General features: G+C 35.6%; 1 protein-coding gene across 7 annotated transcripts; it reads right to left on the reverse strand.

Moving 5' to 3' along the window:
• Nucleotides 1-465: 465 nt before the first annotated feature.
• Nucleotides 466-18,319, reverse strand: LOC103699499 (activating signal cointegrator 1 complex subunit 1-like). Of its 7 annotated transcripts, none has more exons than XM_039129068.1 (14): nt 18,183-18,319; nt 17,882-17,963; nt 15,396-15,528; nt 13,853-14,007; nt 11,536-11,573; nt 11,324-11,403; nt 7,852-7,919; nt 4,505-4,796; nt 3,572-3,684; nt 3,430-3,495; nt 2,088-2,178; nt 1,897-1,964; nt 1,038-1,075; nt 466-949 (listed from the first exon to the last, which is right to left on the reverse strand). In XM_039129068.1, the coding sequence occupies exons 1-14, from the start codon at nt 18,206-18,208 to the stop codon at nt 766-768; spliced, it is 1,434 nt and encodes a 477-aa protein (XP_038984996.1). In that variant the 5' UTR covers nt 18,209-18,319; the 3' UTR covers nt 466-765. The 7 variants fall into 7 exon arrangements, with proteins under 7 accessions (XP_038984996.1, XP_038985000.1, XP_038984997.1 ...); XM_039129072.1 differs by having other exon boundaries at nt 15,396-15,508; nt 18,183-18,294; XM_039129069.1 differs by lacking the exon at nt 17,882-17,963 and having other exon boundaries at nt 15,396-15,508.
• Nucleotides 18,320-18,698: the final 379 nt, after the last annotated feature.

The following is an 18,698-nucleotide window of genomic DNA, read 5'->3' on the forward strand; positions in this document are numbered from 1 at the left end:
CACACACACACACACACACACACACAAAAAACTGAAATATGCTTCATAAAATCCTTTGTCAGAGGCTTTGATTCCACCTCTTGCGTCTCCCAGCCACCAAAAAGAAGATTCCATCAACAGTTCACTGGCCTTGCTAATAATGAGAACATCTATGATTCAACCACCCAGCCTTGGTACATATAGGGGCAGTAACATCTAACATTTGATTCAACCTCCAGTTGATCCCAAAAATTCAAGAGCACGTTTCTCCTGCCAAAATCCCATAGGTGATGCTGGAGTTTTGTTGGCTGCCAGCCCAACAGGCTGGTCTCAAAAGACAAGACAGTAACTTCTGAAAACCTAATGATCTGGCTTCCACGAGTGCCCTGAAATCTGAATCTGATGCATCCTTATACATAACAACATTTTTATAATGCAATGCAATCTATACATGCAAACAGCTCAAAACTACTTAGATGGCTAAAATAGAAAATATAACCAGTCCTGCCTCTTACCACCTTATCATATTTAAATTATTGTGTGATGATAGTACAGGTATATAGACTCGTATTACGTAAATGAGAAAAATAAAAGTGAAATATTCATCATCCACAATGCCATGTCAGTAGAAAACTTACTGATAAATTACACAATCTTTTTTCTTCCAGACAAAGTAACCAGAAAGTATAATAAAACAGCTGGAATTTTGCATGGAACAAACATCTGATGCACAGATAGCATAAACCATCTAAGCATACCTGAATATATGAACCGAGAAGGTGGAACTCATTCAGTCTGCATGTTCTCGGGTAAAGGAATCGATGCACAGCAATGATAATATCCACTTTCATCAAATTTGAACCTCTGAGAAAGATGCACTTCTCGGATGAGATACTCACCCCAATCTTTTGAGCCATGAACCTTGAAGATGTGCCGTGCATCAAAGGAATCATGTCTTCTAGTCCTCTTCCTGAATTAAAGCATCTCCAGTTTTAGAAACATTAGTTTAATGCCTCTGGCAATACAATTATAATAAGATAATGTTGCAAAAAAAGCACCTCTTCCTGTGCCTCACATTCATCAAGGTGGCGTGCAGCTGCAATTCAGTAAGGTATGAAGCAGTTTCATTAGTAGCAAAAGATGCAGAGTTTTGCAAAAACTTATTCTTGGTGGTCTTCTAATACATATCACAAAAGGAGACCTACACAATGCTCACTCTCTTAACCTATATGGGAGCATTAAATGTTTCAAGGTATAAAATGCAATTTATTGGTTATAAATGCACTGATGAAAAAATGGCTATAAACAAGCCCATCTGCAGATGATAACTGCACAAGCTTAGCTTGCCAATACTATAATGAACTGGTCCAAACAGATAACGAATTGCAGCAATTAGAAGTCATTTGCTAGTGTTGCATAAATAGTCATGCATCAAAGAAAATCAAATATATTGCATCTGTAGCGTTGAGCTTTCACAAAGATCAATGATATGATTTTTCTGTGAAAGCTTGAGCTTGATGCATTTCTTAAGACAGACAAATACAGAAAAAAAAATCTCATAAAGCTCCTAGCTCCTGATCTAGCATGAGCAGGAACACATATACATACATACATACAAACATTACATGCATGATTACATAAATGCATGTAAATTATGTGTTTATAACAACACCTTACTCAGAATTTGATGTCACAATAAATTGAATTACTGTGAGTTCCAAAAGTGTGACATCAAAAGAGTTTAAGATGGCATCCAAGTCAAGTGTAGCAAGAACAGATTCAAGTAAACCAAGAAATATTTACCCAAGCAATGGCACCACAAGGAATCATAATCATAGGTCAAGACATAACAATGTTGACACTAAATATGCACAGGGAAGATGTAAGAGATGAAAATAAGACATGTTTAAACTTCACCTTCAATGTTTGATGAGCATCCTTTTCAAGAACAAGTCCTGCTTCAACATAAGCATCGATCATGACTTCTGTTGAAATTAAGTGTCAAGGAATACCTTCTTAGCATGAGAAGGTCATTGACTACTATTCACACTCAGGTAACTGGATAATTAAGATGTTTAAAAAATTAAATGTAAATGTTTTTTGGATACGGCAAGCACGTAGCAAGCGTCCCTCTCCACCAATTTCCGTAACAGGAGCATAAACAACACGGGCCTTAGCTGGCGAACCTCTCATGCATGTCTGCGATCAAACTATTTTGCTTTAAATTTGTTTTATAAGTCAAACAAGTGATGGGTTTTGGACAGTTTATGGTCTAATATAGGAAATGTGCCATGTGCCTCTTCAAACTGGAGAGAGGCTGACAAAGCACTTTATGCTTGAAATTGCATCTAGACAATCTTGCTGACAAATAAAGATTTCATCAAGCATTCACCAATACTGAACGTATAATAATGCAACGATCTCTGGCCTGCAGGACACATCTATCTATATACAGCAATGATACTGATCAATAGCAAAATATATCAATATAATTAAAATTCTTCAAATTTAAAATCAAATGTCTTGGTAATTTTTACCTAATATTAGTGAGGTTGATTTATTTCAGAAGTTGTTCAGCATGTTTTATTCTTAAGAACCACATTGAAACATGGATTATCCTAGACGGAATCATCCTCACATGATCATGCACCTTATTTTTATCTCATTGATTAATGTCCTCAAGATCAAACTGTTGCCCATACAAGTGCACATTGCTATGGCCACTGCAACTATATAGTAATAGCCAGTTGAACTGAGAACTTTTACTATTTAAAATCAGTCAGCCCATGAAAATTCACCATATCCCATAAAAATTCACCATATCTTTTGAGAACTGAGCTGCAATCAAGATCTCCCTTAATTTTCTCTGATTCAATTGCTCTTAAAGCCAAGAAGCCAAAATCCTCAATAAAGGACTTCAAAACATGATAAGTATTTCTGTAACAATTTATTTACGGTTGGCATTTGTCTTGCAGGAAAGCAAAAGAAAATGATTGTAGGAATGGGGCAGTATATGAAAAATGACATAACCTCAACTGCCTCAGGTGTATAATCATCATTAAATGAAAACAAGTTCTGGGTTTGCAATTCACAAACGATTTTCATAGCTAACACTTCCCACTTTGATTCTCACATTTTTCATATCATCCTTTCATATATTTTTAGCCTCTTAAAAATCATATTCAAAAAGAAACTTCACAATCTAGAACGGTCCCAATTGATTTACAGGTAGCAGCGATAATCAGCATAGGTGGAAGGGCCACTGATTTGGATGTCTGCAACAATATAACTTCGGCATGCAAATCAAATCACAAGATATTCATTAGCAGCGTTAAAAAGCACTATATCAAGGAATAAGTTTCTGGGGCTTAAACCAGCAGTTTATCATCTTTGAAATAATTAGAGTGTAGCAAGTGCCGGAAATAGGGAAAAATAGGGAGAAAAGCTTACCAACCCTTTGAGTCCTATAACGACAGGTCGATTGTCCAGGGCATCTTTTACTTTTGAAGATATTCCCTGCAACGGAAAAGATAGTGTATTACTCAGGTAGGCCACACACCAAGAAACCTGCCTCTTCAGAAACGGTCATCACCTGCAGAACCTCAGTAGCTGCAGCAACACGGTCCTTGTTCCACAGCTTCAGCATAAGAACAGTTAAGTGAAATGTTCTTGGTTTGATAAATATGGATCTGTCAATGCCCAAATCTGTAATGGCACAATTAAAGCAATCAAATGTCTCAAACATTAAAGAAAAATGGAAATGGAAAGTACAGCATGGGCATATCATAAACAGATCTAAATACCATAGAAAATGAGTCTGATGACAAGTACAAGAACTGAATATGTACAAAAAAGGGCATTTTCTACTACATTTATATAAGCTGCAGAGAGTTCTGCTTCTATGCTTTAGTCAAACTGCAGAGAAACCCTGTTAAGAAAATACACAAGTCCGACAGGGAAGTTGTGATGTTAAATTTGATCTACTGAGAAGAATTTCTGATAAATCTTCAAGGATATAACACGTCCAAACAAATGCCCTTTCATTCAGAGTTCAAACAACATATACTGACAAAAACATGCTCATAAAAGCAGATAAGAAGTTAAACTCAACAGCCTGACAGATTCATTCAGAGCAAAGAAATCCCAATCTAGAGCAGAACAAAAAGCAATGGCGGCACTCAGGGACAGATCAATTCATATATGTTGATGAAACAAATGCCCGTGGATCATATCTCTGCGTAGGCCAACTTAAAATCAACAAAGTCAAGTCTCTGTTTAAGCAGATCAGATATGTTTAAACAACAGTTACTCCACATCCAGTATCTTTTCAAGTGAACTGGGTTGGAAGATTATCAAGCGCTGAATTGATCCCTTCCATGTTAGGCATCAAAGCATACAAGATTCCCATAATCTGTAAAGCTCTTTTCTTTAAAATGACATGCAAAGCCTTCCCCTGAAGTGAAGTTTAATAGTAAACAACTTGATAGTGGCTGCAATTACTCAAGCGTTAAAATTGCCACAATACCTGACAAAATGGAAGTTTGAACATTTGACTTGGAGTCTACAGTATCTGTCTTCACTCTTTTATGTTCCTTTTCATCTTGGACTTCAAGATTAACGGCAACACTTGGACTTTCTGACTGTTTCTCCTCATCCTCCTCTTTGTCTGCAGCACTTTCTAGATTATCATCTTGGCTAGAAGGAGCATCCCCCAAGATCGAATTCTGAAAATGGTTTAACTTCTCTACCAGTTCTGGATGAATAGCCAGTGGAAGTGATATAAAGTGAGAGTAATCAAGCCGTGGGCTTTTCACTGCCTGGAAATCATGGCAAAAAAAAGATAGCAGGTATTGGTAGAAGCATGAGAAAATTAATAAATGATGTGAAAAAGAATATCATTATGCATTCCAATTAAACAAATTCACACCCACAATCACAGAGATAGCATCAACGTGTATAAATAAATGAAATAGCATATAACAAACCACCCAAATTACCTAAATAAATTACCTAAATATGCTTCCTTTATTCCCATGTACTTGAAAGTGACAAGTGCACTCTTGCAATTTAATAGGGCAATATTGTCTCATGATAAATCCATGATATTAACTTTTTCAGGTGCACATAATGCCTCATTAGGCAGCAAGAATGTCATTGCCTTTTGAAGGTAATGGAAATAAAAGTAAGCACATTTAAGTAATACGACTGGCGTAAACAAAATACAAATATCTCCCATTCATCCTATTTGTATAGTAGCTCTGTCTTATATGTATATCTTGTGTTCCATGCCAGGCCAGTTTTGCAAGCTGCTAGATATCAGCCAGCTAGTTGGCATGAAACAGTGCCAAATGATAACTCAAGTGCCACTTGATGCTGAACCATAAGGGCTTTAAGGTACCTATTTTTGTTTCAGCACAGGGATGACAACAAAGCAGGAGTTTTGGAACACCAATCTATGGTATATGCCATGCTAGGCATTGTTCGGCACTCCTCGTGCCATAAACACTTAAAATCCTTAATCTATATAGACATTCATATTATTTTCTATCTGTATATATGTATGCAAGGTACGTTGTATTGGTATCGGTAGGCGTACTGGTTGCCTACTGGGCCGGTATAGTTTCGGTTCAAACCGGTACCGAACCGGCCAACACGTAGCGCGAGCGGAAATACGCACGCGGACGCGCGCCCGCGGAGAATCGCGCCAGGAACCGCGCGCGGGCGCCGTTCCTAGCTCGCGCCCGCACAGGCGCACTGCCCCAAGGGCGAGTACCGGTGCGAACCGGTCTGATTCGCACCGATACCGGGCTTGTACCGGTCGGGCCGGAATCATTTTTCATGCTTGAACTAGACCGGTCAGGGACCGGACCAGTCCAGGCTGAACAGGCCGGTACATGCCGGTTTAGCATACCATATATGTATGTTCATGAGAAAATAAAAATATAAGCATGCACATAGATATGTGGGTTCAGATGTGCTCCATTGTTTTCAAGATCCAACAGACAATAACATAAATTTCTTCATAATGCCATAGAAAGCATTTGTTAGAGGTTGTTTCAACATATGTCCTAATTGCAATCGGAGTTCGGAATACTTAGGCTGCATTTGGTTCAAAAGTGAAAAATTCAGATTAGCTGGGTTAAATGGAGTGAGTTCGAAGGGAAAAGGAAGGGTTAAATTATTCCACCTTTTCACAGGAGCAAATTATTCCTGGGTTAAGTGGGGTATATGGGTTAGGAAGACAAAAGGTGAAGCATGTATTATATACCAACTTTTCAAAAACACCTATTCTGCCCTTCTAAAAAGGTGATCTAACATAGGTGCTCAAATGAGTGGTTGACTGCAGCCTTAGAGTGATAATTAATATTTGGAGAGATACATACTTCTATTATGGAATATGCTTTATATAGCTCTGGTTATTTATTCATGGCATATTTTTAGTTTCTTCTAACTTTACTAAGGGCTAGCAAAATTCTAGGTTATAGCAATCCAATACATGTCAATTAAGGCAATGTCCATAGGCTGCTCGATAAGCTAAATGGAACCTTAAATCTGAGCACTCAACAGGAGTGCAAGAGAGGTGCTTGATCATCCCAATGTCATAATCTCCTTTGGCTATTCTTAGAGCAAACTTATATTAAAATGATTTGGATGCATGTGCATACTGGTAACCCCTGAGTCATTTTCTTGAAGTTCTAATAAGCAAAACTAGGCTGGTAAAACAGCATTAATACTTTTAAGCAAAAGTTTGGACTAGAAAGCACTGCCTCAAATGAAGGTATTCTGGTGATGCTACAAGTTCATAGAGGCTACATATGATGGAACACAATGTGCAAGGGGGGCTGGTTGAAGGTGCTACATGCAAGAAAGCTAGTGTTTTTGTGTTTTTTTATGGTGGGGCTGCCGTATCGGGTTGAGGCACCTGACTTGCAGTCATTTTCATTATTATGAAAATAAAAGTAGGTAGATAGCATGAAATGCTTCAAATTCACCAAGGAGATTAGCTCAATATACATTTAATACAAAAACCATTTTAGCAAGTACACTAGCCAAGTATATATAAGGAATATTCCTATGTCGTTATGACATTAGTTGCACATTACGACCACAGTACACCACGCTCCAAGCAAGGTTTCAAATATCACTATTGGGTCCTGGCCCTGTATCGGCAAGCCTTGAACCAAAAGGCTTGTTTTTAGGCTTTTAGGCGAGTGGCTGAATCCTTAAAAGTTTTACAACAAAAATACTAAAATACATGACCAGAACAATGCTGGAAACATTCAAAATAGTGGCCCAAATGCCATAATTATTACTATCACACATGGCCCAACTTTATGTATCCAGCCATTGGTGGTTAAAATACCGAAGACAAAATTGTTTTTCAATAAAATACAAAAAACATAATTGAAACAGAAATGATGGAAGCTATGTCTTAAGCGCTGAAAACAACTCTAAAACATCCCAAAGAACATTATTTTGGGCCGTGTATAGATTCAAATTCATCTTCGATGTAATTTTTTTCCATCAATTTCAATAAAAATTGCCTTGATTTTTGATGCTTCTAGTGGCAACTACTTCTCTGAAAGATCCTTGCACTAGTCTTAATCTTTCATAAAATCTGACTCCACAACAATCAAAGCAATTATATAAACATTGTTTACTTTAACAAATAATAGGTTCAATATGATAGTATGGAACACAATTAAAGAAAGCTTAAAAAATAAAAAATAAAAATCATAGATATAATTGGAAAATTATGACAACTGACAAAAGAGACTATATGACAGAATTTAAAATCTGACCTAGATTGTATTTTTAATGCAATCAAGCAAAGCTTTTGTTTATGTAATTCATATTTAATAGGAAACCTACCTCTTCAACTATAGTTGCAATTTTTTCTGATGCTTTAGTCACGCTTTCGACAGAATTGCCTTCAATAACTACAGAAAGTGTCTTATTAGTATCATTTTACCTTGTGAAGCAAAAGCTAATATAAAAAAGTAATAAGTAATCTTATATCATTAAAAATACCAAATCATTCTATTTGATATGCAAAATCAACACCAAACTCTTTATTCATTTGATAAACTGCGTATCAAGAACCTTCACAACTCATATGATAGACATGGACAAAATCAAATAAAGAAAAAACTGGATAGTGCATGAACTGAAGAAGAAAATATTGCCAATAAAACATAACTCAGATGCTCAAAAAATATGAATTCTCTAAATATTTTAATATTTTATCTCAATATTTAAAATCTGATGATATATGACACAAAGTTACACAAGGACAATTAATCTTGATTTGTTCTGTCCAATAATTTCACAAAGTTGGTTATACGTCACATTAGATTTCTCTATATGCAAGATGATGCAAAGCAAAATTTTAGTAGCCAAGGCTAACAAACACCAAGATGGATAATGAAATTATTATCCTGTTAAGATGATAGCCACTTGGGACAAGTAGCTGCCTAGGCTTAGGCGGTCCCTATGTTGTCGCACCAAGGAACCGGCCACCTAAATTGACCCTCTGTGAGGATCAGATGGCTAGCAGGTGCAAAAGTGTAACAACTAAAGACCTCATCCAAAAAGGCTAGCCAAAAGTTATTATTTTGGGATCCTTAGCCTTATATCAGAACCTGCAATCTTCCCATGGCACAGCCAGTGTAGAACTAAACACGTACCTACAACACACTCTTCCAATTTAACGCTAGTGTCCTTGCGCAGCTAAATCATAAAGACCAATCATAATCACTATGATCGGCTTATGAACAGCCCAACAAGGCCCATGCTATAGTGTCCCCCTGTCCATATGGATTATGCGCCAAGTCCCCTATGATACCATGTGCTATGGCCCAGGACCTTACCCATAAAGGTTAGCCAGAAGTTATTATTTACAATCCTTGGCCCTGTTTAAATATCCAACAACAACCAATGTGGGTCTAGACACGCCCCCACATGGGTCCTGATATATAGTGGCCCGCTTAGATGTCGGTAGCTCTAATGAGTAGGTTTGAACTCTTGGTTAAGTATCTTGGAAGAGAAAAATGCAAAATATTGTTGCTCGTGTAAGTGCAAAGACTACATACCAAACCAAAAAATCACATGCAACTACTAAGTCATGATCGAAAGCTTTATTAACTAGATAAGAATCTGGATCAAACCGCTAGCAACATTGTTTTATGATAATTAGGTACAGGAATTTCAAGAGTAACAAAGCATATTAAAGTTGAATCCATTTCAAGAAAAGTAGAGAAATCTTGGCCTCATATATCAAGTATGTCAATCAACTATCGATATGTTCACTGAAAGTACATGAGGGATCCGGTTACTTAAGAAAACAGCTACAATACTATGCATTCATGCAATCAATGCTTGAGTTGTATGACCTAAATATGACAAAATGGGCTAGGTGGCCCATTTTAACCTTTGATCCAACTGGGTAATCCCAAACTAAAATTTGATGGATGAAATGCCAAATCTAACATCTAGAGACCAGGATGTCGTGGTATTCTATCAAGAAGAACTGTACAAACCTGTAAGATGACCCGGTTTATAAGCTTTTCTCAAATGGAATTGGTATTAGCTGAGCTTGTTTCCCTGTAATAGCATCTAACATTGGGTATACCTCATAGTTTCAAAGTTTCACTAGTTTAGTGGCTTCTTTCAACAAATTTTTTGCCTATCTCTATATATAATGAGAACTTCTAGAGTTGGCTGCACAAAGCCGGACTCCACAGGTGAAGCCAATGTGGGGTCCGCATCTTAAATAAATAAAAGAAAAAGACTGGACTCCGTAGATGAAGCCGTTATGGACCCGCACCTTAAATACACTAGAGAAAGGGGGGAAACATCCGCACATTCCACATATTGCTCCTTCGCCATGAATCTTCGTTTTCTTTCTATCCTAGAAATTGACTTTTCTAAACTTCTCAGCAGACTTAAAATTTGCATCTTTCTAAAATATAAAAAATCCCTATATATAATGGAACTCCATGACATGCTGAAACTGGACTCCATCAATGCCATGCCTCACTAAAAGATGCTAGAGGGGGCTAAATTATCCATGCATCTCATGTATTGCATTTTTCTTTTTCAGTTTCTACTATGAATCCTAATTTTCTTTCTATCTTAAAAATCATTAGTTTTTTTAAACATCTCAATGGATTTAATTTTATTTTTTAATAAATTGAACTTTCTAAAACAAAATAATAAACAGATCATAATCGTTCATATTTTAAGATTTTCAATATACATATACATGTATGTATATGTACATCTATGTATATATACACATATATATAAAATATGTGTGTATACGTATATACAGATATACACATATAAAGACATACATAATATTATATAAATATGCACTCTCGCGTGCATGGCATGTACTAGATGCTGGTGCTACATAATGAGAAGAAACCTATGAAGCATGGACACGGATATGAGATGTGGATACAACATGATACAGATAATGCCAAAACATTAAATCTTGCAAAAGTAGGATACAATACAGCTATAAATCAAGGAATATATATACAGCAGATGTACATAATACATACATACAAAAAATATATATATGTATGTAAAAAAGAATCTATAAACCATAGTGGGCTACCAAAATAATATAGTTCACATTTTATATGATAGCATGAATTTTACAAAGTCATTATTTAGCTATCATTCAAATCCATAGATCGTATCCATATTTTATATTTTAAATTAATAGCATAAACTACAAAATTGACCCTCTTTATCGTTTTTGGAGGTTCCCAAAAAGTATCTAAAGTGTACCCAAGAAATAACCTGAGTGTTTATTTTAATTCTGAAAATAGGATACTTAATACAAGTGTCAGATACATATCTAACAAAAATCAGTATCAAATATGTATTTGATACGGACATGATGTGTGATTTGAAGTATCCATGGTTCGTAGGATATAACGCGCATCGCAAGTTTAATTAATGTTTGAGGCTACATATATTTGGTATACTCCCCCTAATAATCATAAGTTGCTTAAGTAATCAAAAATTGAGCCCCTTCACATCGTCATAGATCAATTTATTAGGTATGACCCTTTTACTTAAAGAGTGTAGGATTATTAATGATGAAGATAATGAGAATAAAATGTTGGTCTAAAATCTGAAAATGACATAAATATTGTTCAATTGTAAGTTTTCTAAAAATAATTCAAAAAAATATAATTGATGTATTAAGTTGAAAGGAAGTTCAGAGGACTCCATGTGATTTAAATCTCCAAAAATCATGAAGCGTATAACAAAACCCTTATGCAATTATTTGCATTGTAGTCGAGATAGTAAAGGTTTACATCCTTACCAATACAATTGTCCTCCTTTGATGATGGGAATATAATTTTCACTGCCAACTCTCCCTCAATTTGTGTTTGCACAGAGCCCCTGAAAGCAGAATACTTTGAGAGTTCATGTTCTATAACAATCATATATTTTCAAATGTACAGATTTGGAGCGAAAGCATTCTCAAAAACAATAATTTTCTTGAAAAAAGAAAATAACATTGTTGAGCTATACCCTTTTCCTTTTATGAAATGAATCAAAGAAGAATCTACCTGCGGATAAAAATCCAAAGATAAGCAATGAGTTTATATCATGGAAAATATCAAAGTAAATCCTATATAAGCTAGTAAGTCACATATCATAGCAAAAGCAATAGCAAAATGCCGGTGCTTAATTTGGGATACAACTGCCACATAGGCAAACATGAAACTTCATAACACGATACGATAATCGGACAGATCAAAGCAATCTGAATGAAGCAAATCAAATGAACCCAATTGTAGTCAGAATTCTTGAAGTGACAATTGGTAAAGTAAAAAAAAGAGAGAGAGAGAGAGAAATCCTTTTCACTGAACATTTTAACAGAAACAAGTAGAACTTATTTGTTAAAATGTTCAAGAAAAAAGTCTGTGAAGTTATATTGTTAACTTCAACATATAAAAGTAACCCTATTTACATGGGTTCCCACTAATTGAATATAGTACAATCCAACAGGTCCTGGAAGTTTTCCTATGACTAGTCTAAGCCTATAGATAAGCCTTCTATATGGTTATTAATCATTAATTAATATTACTGGCATATTTTAAAGATTAAAGAATATCGAAGATTACAGATTTTGGAGTAGCGAATTTAGGAAATGCAAGACAGTTGGACTGAGATAGGTTAAACACAGTATAGGAACAAAAACGATGTGACGAGGAAGACCATAAATAAGATACTAAAGGTTTAGGGATAACAAAAGATGAAGGGGTGACAGTAGAACACTCGTATGCAAGAACTGAATAAATTCCGAAGCATGACCTGCAAAGCGAACCCAAATATATGAGAAATACTTGTCCTTTATGCTTAATCATAATAGTAGTGTTTACCAGTTTTACAATAAGCTATACAAGTGATACTACCAATATATGACTTATTTCAAAATCAAATTGGTGATAGTGTTAATACAAGAATCAGATTCTAACATTGGCATATAAGGGACTATTTGTTATGTTGTGTTAGTTTCTAATACAAGAAAACTGGTGAATGCAAAGGTTGATAAGTTTGGAGAATAAGCATCTGATAGTCAGCATATGTATAACCTATATTAGTATTATATTGACATTGGAGATTAAGTTAAGACCAGCAAGTACTAAGGGACTATTAGTTTTATACCAAGTAATCATGCAAATATTAGTATTATATAAGTAAAATCAAAATCAAATTGATTACAATGTTTGGTATTATGTTCTAACATAGGCATTTAAGGGAGTATTAGTCATGGCACGATGTTAATTTCTAATACAAGAACTCTGGTGGATGCTTAAGCTTGATAAATTTGGAGAATAAGTGTCCAAAGATATATTGAAGAAATGTCACATGGAATCAAATTTTAATGGGATAAAACAGATGAACCCTACTCAAACAGATAGATATGAATATACTCCATTGATTAATTTCTTCACCTAGAATCTATTATATGAAAAATGCAGAGATAGATGAAGACATGATATGAAGATAAAAAAGGCCAACAAATTTGCAATGTGATTTAGCATTGTGATCACAGAATGCAAATGAAAGTTAAGGGGAACCTAATAATATTTCAGTTATGTTGCATAATCAAAAATTATTAGGCAATAATTGAGATTGATGCATATATGACTACAGATAAAAAAGAATACTATTTTTGGCATCAATATGGAGTGTATAATTAGACAATGCATTGCAGACAGCCAAAGATGTTCAACAAAAGGCAAGGAAGGGCATTGTGGGCAAATAATTCAAATTGTATGGGAAGTTCAAACAAGAATTGGCCAAGAGCCTAGAGAATCTGTATCATAGTTGTAATAATGGCTTCCCAAAAAGGTTGCATAGATAGAGAATTAGATCATCACCAGAACCAAGAGTGAGGGATTTCACAGAAATCACCACAAAATAGATGCAACAAAGGCATGTCACTAAAAAGGACTAAAACACCAATAGATGCTATGCAGGATCTGTAACGCACTATGCTTTACAGGTAAATTTGGCTTTTTCATTCGAGATCACAAAGCTCATAAAAAAGTAGCATCAAATGCTCTTGGAACTTAGCCTAGTTTGAAGTTCATAATCCATTACTAGCTCTTTTTTACGATTACTGGAATCAGGCCTCATTGCTAATCCATATAGACAGTTATGTTCCGCCGATTGGATGCATAAGTAAATCATCATTCAAAGATAATTTGATCCTGGATAAATAAAACCTTGCAGACATATCCCAGGCAAAATATGCCGGTATAATTATGCACAAGATACCAAAAACGAAACTTAAGCTTTCCTGCAAAGCTTGTGAATGATATTTGCACAAACAAACCTCAACAGAGATAGAATATTTCTCAACTCCACAAGCGAACTCTGCATACTTGTTGGAGCTTGATTCCTGTAAAGTTTCCTCCATAACTTCTTTCTGGCATCTCACCTCATTAGACTTGGAGTCAGTTTCACAGCCACAACTCCCTGGTGCATTCTCTACCTTACATGAAAGTAAAATAGATTATTTTCCTCCTATAAATTCAGATTGACTTATTTACCACACAAGCACTTTGAGTTAGAGATGTTGGCATGCCAGAAATTGGTTCAACCTCACTAACATTTTGAATATCAGCCATACAGGAGGACACATTATTATACATTTCATGGACTTCGCATCGAACATCAGACCTTTCACTACAATCAACCGCATCATATAGATTCTTCCTGAGTTTACTTTTCGACTACTCATACTTACAGTTTCTACATTAAAACTGAAATGACAAAAAACAAAAACAAATATCCAAAATTGCAATTGGATACAGGGAGTGTCCTGTATATTATATTAAATGAAATTTGTCATAAAAATGACAGAGTAAATGTACACGAAAATAAGCAAATGCACTAGTAGCCTTTTACAGTTAAGTAAACTGGACGCCTTGTTTATCTGATCATGTATTATGTGGAACAGATATACGCAAACCCAAAACCCATAAAATTTAGCTTTTTGAACTCAATATGCTGGTTAATGAAAAAAGATTTGCAATCCTAAAACATTTTTTGTGAACTTAATGAATGGACTTTTTTTTTGAAAAATTGATGACGGAGAACAATAATTAGCAGAGGCCTCCAGAAGAACCCTTTACACACAAGGACCTAACATTTTGAAGCATCATACAGATCACTTCAGCTGAACCAGTAAGATGTCTAAGCCTCTAATGTCATTTCAGCAGTGGGTATGAGCATATGTGCTATTTCTGAGTTCTATATGTTATTACCAGAGCACTTGTTGAACAAAACTTCACGAGCTAAAAACAACAGTAAGCCACAAGGTAAAAGAGATAGTTTATGATATTACATCTCTGACCAGAAAGGAATGTATAGGATTCTTACAGAGCATGATTTATCAAGGAAATGAATTACAGGTATGAAATGGTTCTTTAAATATTTAAAAAATGAATTACGTAGTAAATGCATCCTGTCTTAAAATGGTCCAGAAATAAAAACCTGATACAACCACATCCTTTTAAACAAAGAAATTCCAAAAATACAATAGAATTTGTCAGCTCGACTGGCTAGGTAGTTTTGGTAATAGCAATTTTTTTCTGCAGAAACAGTGAAGTTGTTGAACAAGTAGAAATATATACCTATATCACAAATATTATAACAATAATTGCAACCATTCTCAGTTATCTAGTTGATTTGGCCTTGCTAGGTCAAGGTAGGAAGCTCAATATCCAGGCCATAAACAACAGCAAAAGTAACAACTGGTCAATATATAATAAGTGAAGAACAAGGTAGTTTATTAGGAAAGGACTACAGACTGTCCATGTAAATATAGACCCTAAATAAGGATAATGAAAATGAATTCAAAATGTAAAAGAAACCTGACTGCGTGGAGATTGGCCTCCATACAGGCATAGTTGCTTTCTGCTTCTTGTGTTGTCCCATCATATTTGACCTATCCTTGGCCCCACCCACTTTCATAACACAATTTAAACTGTGATCATGGTGAAAACCCTGAAATAGTTAACTTAGGAACTGTCATCAAAAAACATTTTAGATGAAACCTCAATTGCACTAGAATATAGCAACTAGAGTTCTAGACTAAGTCAATAATCAAAAAGTTTGAAAAGAAAAGGCTCTGGAATTTTGTCATTTCTCCTGAACAATTTCAGTCCATCTGCTGGCTGAACCAACCCAAAAGGCTACAATGGATATCTTCGATCGGGTGAAATTAGTCTAGTCTTAGATTGTTTCATGTAAGACTCATGGTTTCTCATCCATGAATCAAATATGTATTATATCAAATAGAATTAACATACACAATCAAGAGAACTTATGTTCATGCTGAAAAATTCCAAAAACATTTTCTAAAGCCACTTTAATAAAGTCACGATAAGGCCAACAATGTTGTATGCACCGAACTATAGGGGTTAAGAAGGTATCGATAAACAAAAATGACATGGCAGAACAAAAATATTGAGATAGATGTGTTTGGGGATATTTAGTGTACAGAGTAAAGACTATAGTAAAAATTTACAAGGTTCACTGTATAGTGTAATCACTAATATCAACCTGAAACCAGAATAATTTACCTTATAGAGATCATCTACAGAGACTGTGAGGCTGATGGACAAGGGTTTTGGATATAATATTATAGATAACATGGATATAACAAACAGACAATAGTCCATAAATTTGAATGTGGTGTCAGTCTCTGAGACAGGAATTAAGCAATTTCAAGCATCAGTATGGCAAAAGTATAGTTCCATTTGTCAAGCATCTGATTCCTATAGCCCAATTATGACCTTAGCGATCTGAATTCCTTGGAGGGGTAGACTAAGGCTAGACCTAACCTTTGATATTTTTCTACACAAAGTGGCTTCCCTAGGATTTGAACTTGTGCCACTGTGCTTGTCAATCTGAGCCTTTGCCATCGAGAGTCTGATTACTAGAAAAAGATTTAGGATTTTCTCACCATTTGAAATTTGGCAATAGCTTATCACATCAAGATAAAGTTAGGCATGTCATAATGATTTATGTTGCGTGTAAAATGAATAGCACAAGTTAAACCGTCAAATTAGTTCACAGAAGCACCTATGAGAACTCATGTTTCTCCTTGTCGATCATCATTTTAGTCATGCATACCTTGCAAAGGTCTTGAAATTATTATAAAGACTATATTCTAGCAAGGAGCTCCGTCAAAAACTGCTTATTAAACATACACATTTAATAAAGATTTGCAAGAGTCATGTTCCTCATGAATAAATATGCAAATGACTTTGACAAATCAAACCACAGAACCTTCGCAGCATGAAGTCTATACAAAGAAGCAAGCATAGGAGACTCAGCCTCGTCTTATAGTTGTGATAACACAAGAACTTAAGAGTATCTAGCCTTATAAATAAAGATAAATATATCTAGTGCTAGTAGATTTAACTTTTTTTTTGGTATCAGAATTGATCATCAACCCATCAATTTATATGTATCTCTACATCAAGCACAACAGGAGCCAAACGTAATTATCTTACCGGTAAATTGATACCCTTAGGTTTGTACCAATCAAAAGATCATGAAGTCCTGATATTAAGACAATTACATAAAGATTTTATATAGATACTTATAGTAATAATGAACGGTAGAATCTTCACCGCATATCCACCCCTATTAGGTACAGAATCAAAATTTCTCCACAGGAGTTTCCTTCAGTGAACTACTCTCCAACAATGAGTAACAAACAACTATATAATAGATAGTCCACTGGTGAATAGCAAACTCAAATGTTTATGGAAAAGAATCCAATTTTAGGGTAACAGTTATAATTCAAAGTTTCTTTTTCTTCTTGAACAGTTCATTCTATGGATTCTTTTTCTTTCTTTATAGATAATTCAAGAAAGAGAACACAGTTAAAGAAACCATTACATTAAAGAAACCCGTTTATGGTAACAGGTAGAACTCATAGTTTCTTTTTATTATTGAACACCTCATTCTAGTTTTTTTTTTGTTTGTTTCTTTCTTTATACATAATTCAAGAAACCGAAAACAGTCATTCTGACCTTTACAGCAAAGAAACCAATTCTAAGGGAATAATTATAAGTCATAGTTTTTTTTTTCTTCTCGAACAGCTAGTTCTAGGGTCTCGTTTTCTTCCTTTATTTACAGATAATTCGAGAATTGAAAAAACATGTTTACAAGTAAATTTACGGAAATTTCCACTTAAGCAGCAAATTTGTCCGCCGTGGTTTAACAAACTAAAAGAATAATCAATAAAATGAGCAAATATAACCAACTTTGATAAAAGAACTAAACCGAGACAGAAAAAGAAAAGAATCGAACCAAAGAAAAAGAAGAAGAAATCAGAGCTCGAAACCTGAAAGGTAGGGACTTGAAGACGGCACAAAGGATTAGAAAGAACAGTTGGGGCGCATACAAGCTTCAACAGACAATCGACTCTGTGGAAATTTTAGAAAGAATGTAGTAGTAATGAAAAATCAAGAAAACCAACCGAGGAAACCTTCCTGTGATTCGAAGCAAAAGGCCAAATAACGACAAAGATAAATTTTAGAGAGAGTTGGGGGGGGGGGGGGGGGGGGGGGGGGGGGGGGGGGGGGGGAGAGCGAGGAGGAGATAGAAAGGTCGAAGAACTAGGGTTTCGTCTTGAGAGGCATTACCTTGAGAAGGAGCTGCGAGCGATCATCTGTATCCGGAGGCGACAGCCCGCTAAACGAACGGCTGCCCCTGCTCTTCTTTCTCGCCGTGACACCGAGTGGTGGGCACGTGCGACCCCAAGAAAGAGCAGCGCGCGGCCGGGATGACGTGCGCATAGTAGGACTGTTTAAATAGGTGTCCAATATCCGGCCAAATGGATCGAGTCGGATCTTGAGTGACCCGACCCAATTCGGTTTGCCGTAATTTTAAACTTAGATCCGACCCAATTGAAAATCGGATCGGATCGGATCGGGCCTACAACTATAATTTTGAACTCAGATCATTTATGTCGAGTCAGATCGGGTTGGATCTGAGTCGAAACTGAATTTGAACCGAATCTGGGTGGGATCCAAAGCTTTTTTTTCTACAGAATTTTCAATACAATCTCTTAAAGATATTCAAACAGGATCTAAAAAAAAAAATATCTTTTTTAAAACTCTACTAGAATTGGGTCTTGGATCCTGTACTCTCCCACTCCC

This window comes from Phoenix dactylifera, chromosome 8 (genome assembly GCF_009389715.1).
Source record: "Phoenix dactylifera cultivar Barhee BC4 chromosome 8, palm_55x_up_171113_PBpolish2nd_filt_p, whole genome shotgun sequence".
Taxonomy (NCBI): domain Eukaryota; kingdom Viridiplantae; phylum Streptophyta; class Magnoliopsida; order Arecales; family Arecaceae; genus Phoenix; species Phoenix dactylifera.